At 35.2% G+C, this 12,077-nt stretch overlaps 1 protein-coding gene across 1 annotated transcript in view; it reads right to left on the bottom strand.

Annotated features, from left to right (window-relative positions):
* Positions 1 to 2,808: 2,808 nt before the first annotated feature.
* The window catches only part of znf385d (zinc finger protein 385D), a 65,508-nt gene continuing 56,239 nt past the window's right edge, over positions 2,809 to 12,077 (bottom strand). The window contains exons 5-8 of the mRNA XM_088929511.1: positions 10,932 to 11,177; positions 9,060 to 9,241; positions 8,249 to 8,350; positions 2,809 to 7,292 (exon numbers count right to left, since the gene is read on the bottom strand). Coding sequence (XP_088785637.1) covers positions 7,059 to 7,292; positions 8,249 to 8,350; positions 9,060 to 9,241; positions 10,932 to 11,177 — 764 coding nt within the window. The 3' untranslated portion in view covers positions 2,809 to 7,058. The remainder of the gene's footprint in view (positions 7,293 to 8,248; positions 8,351 to 9,059; positions 9,242 to 10,931; positions 11,178 to 12,077) is intronic.

Below are 12,077 nucleotides of genomic sequence, written 5' to 3'. Positions count from 1 at the left end.
GTGAAAATTAACCTATAATACTTGTGATAAACCAAAAATAAACATTAAAGTGTAAACTCTTATGATAACACTTTCAAAGTGTTTACTACAACATTTAAATAAAAAAAGTGCAACCAACATAGACCTGCTACTTTAAAAACATATTTAGACAGAAAATAAACATTTCAAATGTTAAATTGCAGATTACTCAAAGGTAATTTGTATTTGACTAGAGTAAAAAAATAAATATGAACCAGGATTATATTTTATTTGAAATATGAGTCTACCAGTGCAGTCAAAACAACACTGAGTTGGTCTTGCTCTGTAAATGCCTGGTGAATCCCACAGTACATCATCATTGTCTCATTACTCCAGTCTAGGAAGAATAATTCTAAACCATGCAAAGCAGGAATGTTTCTTTGTTAAGCAAGTGCCAGATTAACAGTGTTATTGGGTTGTAGGTGATGTTGACATACGTGTCTACTCAACATGTCACGCAGGTGCTAGGAAGGTTTAATTTCACTGGGCTAATGCATGAAATTGATGACAGATTGAATGTGAAAGTCTTCTGACCCTTTTCATGTGGGGACAAACATTACTTTGTTGAAACACAAAGGGATATTATTGATGGCACTATTGCTGTAATAACAGTTTTAGAAAGGTCAGCCCCCTGGGTGTAATTGAGAGTTTGATCGCTCACCTATCAAAGTCATATTTGGTATTTCAATGGCCTTGAGTTAGACTGGTGTCTGTAGTATACATTGAAAGAGTGGCCATTTTACCCACCTTTCCCTCATTGTTTCACCACAGTATGATGTAGTCTACAGTCAGATATCTAATTTTCTAGAGCCAGACATCTAATCTAGGCTTAGTCCTTCATGATGCAGTCTACAATTGCTATTCTGTACTTCATTTGTTCGCTCTGGGACATACTCAAGAAAGTTATCTTTCTACTGGCTCTTAAAAAAGACATTTACACACTCTCCTAGAGCTATGTCACAGCTAGAAAAAGGAAATGCCTCTTATGTTCAGTCCCTGAGACTATAAGATAAGATCACTTTATTGGCCATATACAGTACAATTTCTTGTATTAGGAATTGTCTTTTTGCATACCTATGAGACACACAGACAGGGAGAGAAGCTTGGGGTCTGAGCACAGGGTCAGCCATTTATACAGCGCCCCTGGAGCAGCTGGGGCTAAGGGCCTTGCTCAGGGGCCCAAAGGAGTAGGATTCCTCTGCCGGCCGTGGGATACAAGCCAGCAACGTTCCAGCCACAGGCGCAGATCCTTAGCCACAGAGCCACCGCACCGCCTATTGTATACTGTATGTGTCTCACTGTAGATTTTCTAAATTGTCATTCAACTCTTTGATCACAGGACCTGCTAGCCAGTCCCAATCACAGCTGTCTTGAGAGAATAAACTAAGAAACGGCATTTTCTTCAATTGTACCAGTTAATAAGAGTCCAGGAGTTATTTAGGCTAACAATAAACATGTTTTTCTCTTTCTTAAACAACAACAATCTTAAAATAATATTTTCAATAACTTCAAAACATTGTCAGGACAATGGTCTGCAGTGAGATTGCTACCAAAACAATAAAATGACTAAGAATGGTGTAACAATGTGGGTTAAATACATGTATTTTCTTTGTTTTGGAAACACTGCTGGAGTCAAGTGATAGTGGATAGATGGACACTAAGTGTCCTAGTGATGTTACACATGATCCACCAGCAACATTCCTAGATTGGGCTTATGATTAAATATAGTGTACTTGCAATTTTACAGTATTTTAACATGTGCACAGTGCCCTTAATCACTAACAAAGCAAGCACATTTCATACTCAGGAGGTAGGTAACAAGGAGGGCAAAACGAAGATGTGAATTCTAATATTTTCAACAAGCTTCTTAGACGTACACTTTAGATATAACCAAATCGTTCAATTGGAGATGTTTCCATTTGAAGGAATAATTAGTGATTCTTTCCATCTATGAAGGGATTTTCATTCTAATTTATCCATGGTATGGCATGGTGGTGCTGTGGTTAGCATTGCTGTCTTGCAGGTCTTGGGCCCTTGGGTCAACTTCTGGGATGCTATCTGTTGGAGTTTGTATGTTCACCCTATGTTAGCATCGGTTTCCTTCAGGTGCTCCTGTTTTCTCCCACAGTACTGATTAATTGGCATCTGGGAAAATTGGCACTGGTGTGAGTGTGTGCATCTGTGTGTGTCCTGTGATGGATTGGTGTCCTGTCCAGGGTGTATCCTACCTTGTGCCCTTAGCTTGCCAGGATAGGCTCCGGCTTCCCCACGACCCAGTATTGGATAAAGTGGATAGAAAATGGAAGGATGGATAATCCCAAAGTGCCTTACATATACTATATATACTATATATATGATGTAGGTGGGGAACCATTTGATTCACTAGTGAATTGTAGCAGGCACCAGCATAGCCTCCTCTCATTATGTTTCTTAGATTCTGACATTCTTTAGTATCTTTAATTATAGGTGGGTAGCTGCGTCAGCATGCGTAGGCTGCAAAGGAACAAGTAATAGGTTTATTCCATGCTGAAAAAAAGAAGAAAGAGAACACAACGTTTCGGCCGTGGAGCCTTCTTCAGGTGTGAACACCTGAAGAAGGCTCCACGGCCGAAACGTTGTGTTCTCTTTCTTCTTTTTTTCAGCATGGAATAAACCTATTACTTGCATCTTTAATTATATATATATAACTTTCTTGTTTCTTATTTTTTATTTTAAAAAAGTCTCTTGGCTGTCAAACAAAAACTAATTAAGTCTTAAAAATCTTTAAGAAGCTGGCAGTCAAACAAAAGGTTGATTCAAATCAATTTAAACTTTATTGAAAACCAGTATGCTGTAAATTACAGTATGTATAATTGTAAAGATACTACAGTAATTTAAACACACTGGCAAAGACTTTTATCAATGTCATTGGATAAGAGTGATTTTGTTTAAACCTTTGAAAAAAAGACATTTAATATTGATTAAACTGCACCTTTTCTACCTTCTAACCTGATCTTAACAGATCTCAGAAGCTAAGCCAGGCTGGGACTAGTCAGTGCAGGAATGGGAAACCTCTAAGTAAAATCAGTTTGCTGCTGTAAGTAGTATTATTGGACCTCTTCTCTCTCAGAATTTCCAAACTTATACCCTGGTAAGATGATGTAAGGCAGTTACATTCTTTTGTATGTGATATTAAACCAGCATCTTCACTATTTGATTATTAAATATCTCCTAGAAGTGTTTTTTTACAATAATTAACCCCAGTGTCTTAATTTCACTGTGGAATCACATCCAAGAATTCACCGAGATCTTTCTTAATTCAGTCTGTGAAGTATTTTTTTACATGTCATGCTGTATCACAGGGGTACTGAAATACAATGGCTGCTCTGAATCACCTACTGTATTGGTTGATATGGCATTAGTGGAGGATGAAATGAGTTCTTGTCATTATGTAAGCACTATGAGATTCTTTGGGATGAAAAATTCTATAGAACTTCAAAAAATATAATATGCAAAAATAATATAATTATTATCCATTCTGTCTGTGTTATATACATTTATCACTTCTCAATTCTAAGAATTACATTACCATAAATGCTTAAGAATTTATTTTCTTTATTAACAACCTTTTCAAAATGTGATTGTTCTATACCATAGGATATGCTCTGATTCTATCAATTTTTTAATACTTGTTAAAAAATGTTGATATGTTAAAGATGACATACTGTATTATTCCTGAATGTATTTTGACTATCCCCTCGAATCCTTTTGTCATACAGATTTTCTAATTATAGTTCTCATAACATTACATGAAATAGACTTAAGACTTACCAGTCTTTAATAAGTAGATTTGATTTTGTCACTTTTTATGGATGTGTGCTACATTGCCAATTTTCCAGTCAATGAATATTACCCCTGCCCTGAGAGACTGCTAAAATGCTCTATTAACATTCTATGAATAACATCTTTTTTCCTTACATACAACTGGTAGAATACCATTAGACTCTATAGAGATTTGTTTTCCTTAAATGCTTCTATCACCTGTACCACTTCTGCCTTTTTATTGCTTGTAGAGTTTATTGTAGAACATTGTCTTTGCTCATACTGAGGGATGTTGTCAATTACTTCCTTGGTATTCATCAAGTATAAAACACAAAATAATCATTTAATATATTAGCTACAGTATGTCCCTTTTATTCTTTTCATCATTTGTATTGGGACATTTGGTATTATAGCTGACACACTTTACTTCATTGTTTACTGTTCTTTTGCAGTTTAATATCGAAAAACACTATTTTAGTCTCTAATGCAATTGTATTTTATATCTCTGTCAGCTTCTCCTAATATCCTCTATTCACTTGTGCTTCAGGTAGTTAAATTATCGTAGTCAAATTCTTTATCGGATGCTGCTCTTTCTGTATCTTTTCATGAAGTGGTTTCTTTCTACTCTTTTCTTAATTGGTTTATTAAACAGATTGGGACACTGATTTCTAAATCTGTTGTACTAAGTTTTGGGATGAATCTGTTATTTGCTTCTAACAGAATAATCTAATAGAATACTGTGTTGCCATCCATTCTCTGTTGATTCCGTATCCATTCTATCCTATCCTATTTAGTCTGCTTTCAGAAAATTGTAAGCCTGTAAAAATTCAAAATATACCTCAAAGGATACCATTTTACAAACACTTATACCGTAGTTCTCTTAATTCTCTTTCTAGATTAAAAATACTGGTAATAGCTCTTGTAGAAGCTGTGGAAAACAGTGTGAGGAAGCAGTCATTAACCATGTTTACCATTTCACTTTAATCTTCTGATATCTCTGAAAACATTACCTATTCTAGTGGAAAACTAAAATCTCAGATAATTGCTTTTTCCTTTACACATTTTTGATTTAATTATTATAGTAAGATTGCATTATAATTGATATCTGAATGTGGCGGTTTATAGCATGCTCTTAACACCAAGACCTTTAAATACCATTCATAGGCCTGACACAAATACTGTAGATCCCAAGAACATGTTTTATCCAGGCTACATACACTTCCATTAAAAAGAATTTGCCCTCTTTCAGATGTTCTGAAATGTTCCATATTATCACCAATGAATTTTATCAGTGTCATATGGTTCCTAGTGAAATATTAAGGGAGCCGAGTGAACAAATAAAACATAGTTTGGTGCTTATTTCATGTGTTTCATAAACAATCATCCAACATCCAATAGCCCTATGTGATAAAGTTAGCACCCCTCTAGTTCAGCCAATTCAATTAAAGAATTAGGGATACATGTGAATAATTTATTAAACAATCAGGGCAAATTTTGGTCAACCCTACTCTATTAAAAAGCTCACAAGCATTGGCTCTCATCATCACAGTGTATTTCAAAATATATTCCTGAAGACCTCAGAAAAGAAGGTCATTGATGCCTATTACTCTAAAAGCAGTTACAAAAACATTTCTAACACTCCGGAGCACCACCAATCCTCAATCAGAGACATTGAAATGGAGAAGATTTAGAACAAAAGTTTGGTTGTCCTGTTAAAATCAGTCCAAAAACGCATTGTTAAATCATCCAGGAAGTCCCAAAAAATCCCAGAACAATATTCAGGGATCTGCAGGTTTCTCTTGCCGTGGCTAAAGTGAATGTTAATGACTCTGCAATCATAAAAGATAAAAATGGGATTCTTGGGAGAGTAGCAAGATGGAAACCATTCCTCACTTAAAAATAACACTGAGCAACAATAACATACTGTACAGTACCAAACATGGTTTTGGTATTGTCATGGATGCCTCAAGACCTGAATGAACTTCCACTGAAGAGGATATCATGTTGAAGCAGTAGTGCAATTGGGCCATGCAGCAAGGCAATGATGCCAAACATACAAGAGAATGGACGAAGAAGTAGAAATTCAATGTTTTGGAATAGCCAAGTCAAATTCCAAACCTGAACCCCATAGAAATTTGTGTCAGGATCTGAAACCAGCAATCCGTATTAGAAAAGCCCCAAATGTTACTGAGTGGAAGCAATTTGTCATGGAGCAAGGGGTCAAAATTCCAACACAGTGACGTGTTGAACCAACTCTTACAGGAAACATTTGGTTACAGTTATTGCAGCTAAAGGCCATGCAACCAGCTACTGAATCTAAGGGGGCATTACCTTTTTCACACGGGGACATTGGATATTGGATGACTTTGTTTATTAAATAAATTAAACAAGCAAACTTTGGTGTTATTTGTTCACTCAGACTCCCTTTATACAGTATATCACTAAGACCAACAAGAAGCTCTGATAAGATTCATTCAAATAGTTTTTCACAGATCTGGACTTGTTACTGAATTAAGTTTTTGTTATACTGTATAGTGCTGCACTTCAAATGCTTTCATTGTTTCTATCTCTGCAGAACATTTTGTATCCACTAATATTCGTATTTGTCACCATCACTGCTTACCATTTTTTGTGAAATGTTTGGTGAATGGGATATTGATCATTCATTTACTGTTAACAAAGTAGGACTTGTTTATTTTACATTTGATCATCTTTAACACATTAAACTAATTGCACAGACAAGCACCTCACTAATGCTTACCATTTCTATTTTTTGTTGATGTTGTATTCATTGATCCAATAAATATTTCCCAGCAAACTGCTGCATTGGCTTTAGGAATAATATGCGGGGTGTTCACAGTGTTCTTCTTATACTTGAGAATACAGAATGGAAGTATACACTTACATACAATGCAAAGCTAATGCCCAATGACACGCATAGTACTGCTTCCTAACTCATTGAAGACAACAGGGCAGGAAATAATAGTGCAGACAGCACAATCACAAATTAAATTTAACCATTCTAAATCTATGACTTATTTTTCTTTAAAACCTAATAAGGAATTGTTTCTGATAAACACTACATCACCCGTACAATTGCGAAATCCCAACAAATATAGACTCTGATCTTTCCTAATGCCTTTTGTTCCTATAGAAATAACGCTGCATAGTTCCCTGGTTTCACTTTAAGTTATTGCAGTACTTTATAATGTAAGAGTCTGTATCGGGCTACAGCTGGATCAGTATGGAGCGAACAGAACAGATGTGTGAGGTGTTCGGATGGGTCCGGGGGCAGGCCGTAGTAATCCTGGGGGCAGAGGTTGAGTCTGAAAGAGAGTTCCAGCTGCAGGGGAGCGCAAGGAGAAGGGAGAGCCGACAGCTACTGCTGCAGCTGCTGCAGCAGCAGCTATGTGATTCGGTAATATTCTGGCTGGCAATGGCTTCCCTATCTCCTTCCTCAAAGCAAGCTTCACCTGTGGGGGAAGAACAAAAAACCCCAAATAAAAAGGCATAGACTAAGTTTATTTTTTTTAATTACTATTTGTATAGATTAGACTCTAATGATAAAACATCAGTGAGAGTCAGGGGGTTGAGTAATGACTTCCATTAATCAATTCCAATTGAAATCAGTCCCACACTCAGCAAGCCTGTTCTTTTCTCTGTTTTGCATTTCATGGTATCTCTTCCACCCTCAGCAGATGGACAGACTGTCAGTGTGGAATATTAACTTTTTATTCAAACGCTGGGTTAAGTCTTTATGTTCTTTAAATTATAGAGATGAATTTATGTGTATGTTGTAGGATACTGTACATACAACTTTGGACTGCTCATTGTACAAACCATCCCATTTTCTTTTCCTTTTAGCGGAAGATTACCTACAGTAGATAAGCTCCCTGTGCCACATGATTACAGGCAGATTTTCAAGGAATTTCAGTCAAAACAATATTGATTCTAGTGAAAAATGTTATTCAATGTTTACTCCCCCAGTTCATCTGTTAATAGTTATTGATTCATTAGTTCCAAACAAAAACAAGAGTTTACTTTTGAATTTCAGTGAAAATGTGTTTGAATTAACCTAATGACTGTCTAACCTCCAGGCTCTTCTCTCCAATGGAAGGAAAATAACCCTATTTTGGAGTCACCTGGAATATCTCCATGCTTCCATTTTTCCATTGGAAAAATGTATCCAGCAAACAAATATGTTTCTGTATTGGTAGATGGAAAGTTATTTATAAGTTAGCAATATTTTTACCCTTACAAAATTAATATTTTAAATTTGAAATTAAATTGTAAAATTGTACTTGTAACTTAATATATATGTATTTGTAATAACCACAAAGTTTTTATACTACTTTGTATCTTCTTTTCACAGGATACCAAAATTATATAAAGAAACCTAGCAATTACATTGAATGAGACATACACTTACTGATTGTGCAGTCGTTCCTCTTTGGGATTTATTATAAGGACTGTATTTGGGTTTGGGGGGTTTTCCAGCAGCTCTGTCTTTGTGTCTTCTACTGCTAATGTGCTAAAAGGAAGAAAAAGTACTTGATAAAGATAAAGGACTTGATGGAAAAAATATATGAGATATCTTTCACTAAGGTAAGGTATAGTGTTAGGCTTAAAACTAGCTCAGTGTAGTGAAAATTTACCAAACAATAATGAATGTGTTAATAGGGTGACACACACTTTACAATGTTAGTCAATTTTTCCTCTGTAATAAGACACTACTATGCTTTAATGAAGAGCAGATTGTTGTTGTTTTTTTGCTCATATAAATATCATGCTAGCTTTCAGTATTTTATTTTCTTTTTGAATCTCACATGACAGAAAGATAACTTAAAATATTTCAGCTTTCTCATGCAACTGAACATTTTCATCTTCCTTTAAGGACTAGTGACGTCTCTGTTTTAAATTCACTCCTTTTCTTTTAATCCCTTTTCATAATATAAAATTTACTTTAGAAGTTCATATTCTTCAAGTGATGCTATATTGATGAATAGACAAAAAGGGTAACAAATCTCATGCTTGTTAATTAAAACTTCCTTCTTGTTCATTTAAACAGCAGTCATTCAAATCCACCAGAAATATGGGTCAAATATCTGTGTTTACCCTGCTTTGTTGAAGGTTATTGAAAATACTCTATATGGTGCATTTTTTGCACTACTAGTAGATAAAACTGCAAACAGGTTTTTAAGCAAGGTAGCTTTGCCACATTAGAAAATTTACAGACTCACCTGTTTGAGTTGTGTCTCTGAGTTGACATGCACGTCACAGATTTCACAGTGAAATGTTTTATTCTGTAGCCCAGTCACTACCTTGGTAGCTGGAACAGATTTGCCTTTGACACCAGGCCTTGGGAAGGATTTGATTGTTCCACTGCCACTTCTTGCTTCTAACATAGTCTTGTGCTTTGTACCTGTTATGACAGTATTGAAAATTTAAAACCCTCAGACGTGAACTGAAAAGAAAAGTGGTACACAATAACTTTCCTGTTTCTATACTGCATTTTCAATTTAACAATACCCTATAAAGAAACTTTTCTGCATAGGTAAGAATTATTGCTAATGGTTAATAAGTTTATGACCTATACCTCTTCCAGCAAAATTGATTCTGGAGGTATGGCATGCAGCACCATCTATAATAAAATTATAAGTATGGTCATAGCAGGGTTTCCTGTAGGATTGTAATATAGCCCTCCATTGAAGAACACTTGGTTGCCATATGCCATACCTCTGCTGGGAGAGACAGAATGGGCTGAAACTTCCTCCCTGGGCACCACAGAGTCCTACATAAGAACATAAGAACATAAGAAAGGTTACAAACGAGAGGAAGCCATTTGGCCCATCTAACCCGTTTGGTAGTAACTAATTGATCCAAGGATCTCATCTAGATGTTTTTGAAAGAAACTGGGGTATCGGTTTCAAAAACATGGCTGGGCAGCTGGTTTCCTGCTGCAATTCGTGATATGAATGCCGTTGACTACAATGGGAAATTTACGGATCAAAAAGTGCATAAGAAGTGATTTCTTGAAATTTTGTAAACTAATCAGAGAAAATAACTTTTTTTTTTTGAGTAGTTTGACAGTCTTGGTGATCTGATGCTTTCCTATACTATATGATACCAAAGCTATAACATACTGTATACAATCAATATAGTCCATTTTAGGTTACTATCCATATTTTATATTTTAGGCTATAGTCCATATTAGATTAATATCATGGATGGTTAAATTCACAGTGAAGATAAATCATCCTATGAAGGCAGATCACTGTGTACAGTATATATTGCAAAGTTACAAAAACTAAAACCCAATATGTGATTTAGTTTTTCTTGCATCAATTATTCAATGCACTGTTTACAAAAACAGGCAGTCAACCAGCCTTTCTATGACTCCCAATAACCTTTGATGTATTTAGAAATTTTAATGTTGTGGTCCATCACATTTGTCCTTTTATCTTTTTTTCTAGCGAATGGTATGAACTGCTCTTTCAATGACATTTCCATCTTACTAACCTTTCATTGATAATTTGCCCCTTCACTACACATTAGTGTCTTTCTCACTTTCTCTCATTGTAAGAATTTGACTGCAATACATAGGCACATGAAGCACAGATGCCATTTCACCTAGCTAACTCTATCATGCCTTTAATTCCTAAATCTATAGCGAATTTAATTAATTAATAAAGGTTTTCAAAGATAAGTCATATTTATCCTCAGCACTAGTTTTAAAACAGATGGGCTGGACTGCTGATTCATTACAAAACTCATTCAATGCAGCAGTACCCAAACTACTGTATATACTGTAGTAATACAGTAAGCAAACATGTCTAGTTTCAGAGAATATAACAGAGACAAACAATCATTGTCATTCACCAGAAAGGACATAAGCAAGTTCCCAGTAAAACTAAAATGCACTGGCAAGTGACTTTAATTTATTAGACTTTCAAAGCAATGAGGGGCAAACTTTTGTGAAGTACATTCATAAAGCAAGTGCTTGGTGGTAAGCAGTGGCACATTTCTATTTTCTGTATCTTTGTATAAAAGCCTGTTCCTGGAAAGATAATGACAGGGCTGCTGAGATAGAAAAAGAAATTGCCATGGCTTACCGCTGTTATGTGCTTCCAACTGTGAGGCAGAGTTGACAGCTACCTTGCATAGAGAGCAATAGAGCAGTCGTTTAGCTTTTTCTTCCTCTGTCTCCATCTGAGGGCAGGCCTTGCTGCCAGTTGGTGACCCTTCTTTCTTGCTTGCCCCAAAGGTTATTTCTGTACTAGTAGTCGTGGTGCAGTTTGTCAATGCTGCTCCTGTGGCTGTTGTTGATAATGGCAATAGTGGTGTCCCTGTTGTGCTATCTGATGTTAAACAAAGGAAGAGAAGGAGTGATACGATAGTGGATAATGATGCTATTGCAATAAGGTGATTTTAATGTCACATTATAATGGACTACAGGTGCTTTTCACTAATTTACACCACACTTCACATGTGATGTAAAATAAACAAATGAAACAACACTTGAAAGCAGGATAATCCTTCCCCTTATTAATGTCTTTTGAAAGCATTCAGAATGGTATCTAATTAAAGACCACAAATTACCCAAGACATCTGTACCAATCTGCAATGAAACCACAAAATGCATCTGTTATGTTGCTAAGGACAGTTGTTCCATGGCAGGAGTTTAAATAGATATGAAATTTCATAATGTTATGAAAAAAAAATTATGTATTTGCATTTAGGAGAACAGTAGGGTGATTGTTTATGCAATAGCTCTTCAGTAAAATTAGCAATATTTTTCATAGAGAGAAATGTTAAATGCATGTTTAAATGTACTTTATACTGTACATTCTTACTTTCTTTGGAAATACTAAATAAGCTCAACCACATTATTAGGGTTATGTAACACTCAACTTTACATAAAACCATTGCAAATTAATTTACAAAAACTGATTTGTGTACCTTTACTGATACATATACAGTATGTAATTCAGATCTATTTATAGCCATATACTATATGGTTTCCTCAAATTATTTTCCACTATTTATTAAATTAGTTTTCATTTTTATGTCTACAAATCGATTTAATCCAAGATTTTTTTTTATTGCATAATATAATGTACTGTATTTATTTGTTAAAAAATATGTTCATCTGAGCTAAACTAAGGATATAATAGAACTGATACCTAGTACCATCAAAGTATAATATAGTAAACATATAGTATATAGTATAATATAGTAAACATGCATATGAATATGAA

The sequence above is a fragment of the Atractosteus spatula genome, chromosome 12 (genome assembly GCF_055471065.1).
Source record: "Atractosteus spatula isolate fAtrSpa1 chromosome 12, fAtrSpa1.hap1, whole genome shotgun sequence".
NCBI lineage: Eukaryota > Metazoa > Chordata > Actinopteri > Semionotiformes > Lepisosteidae > Atractosteus > Atractosteus spatula.
This window is presented reverse-complemented; position numbering and strand designations above follow the sequence as displayed.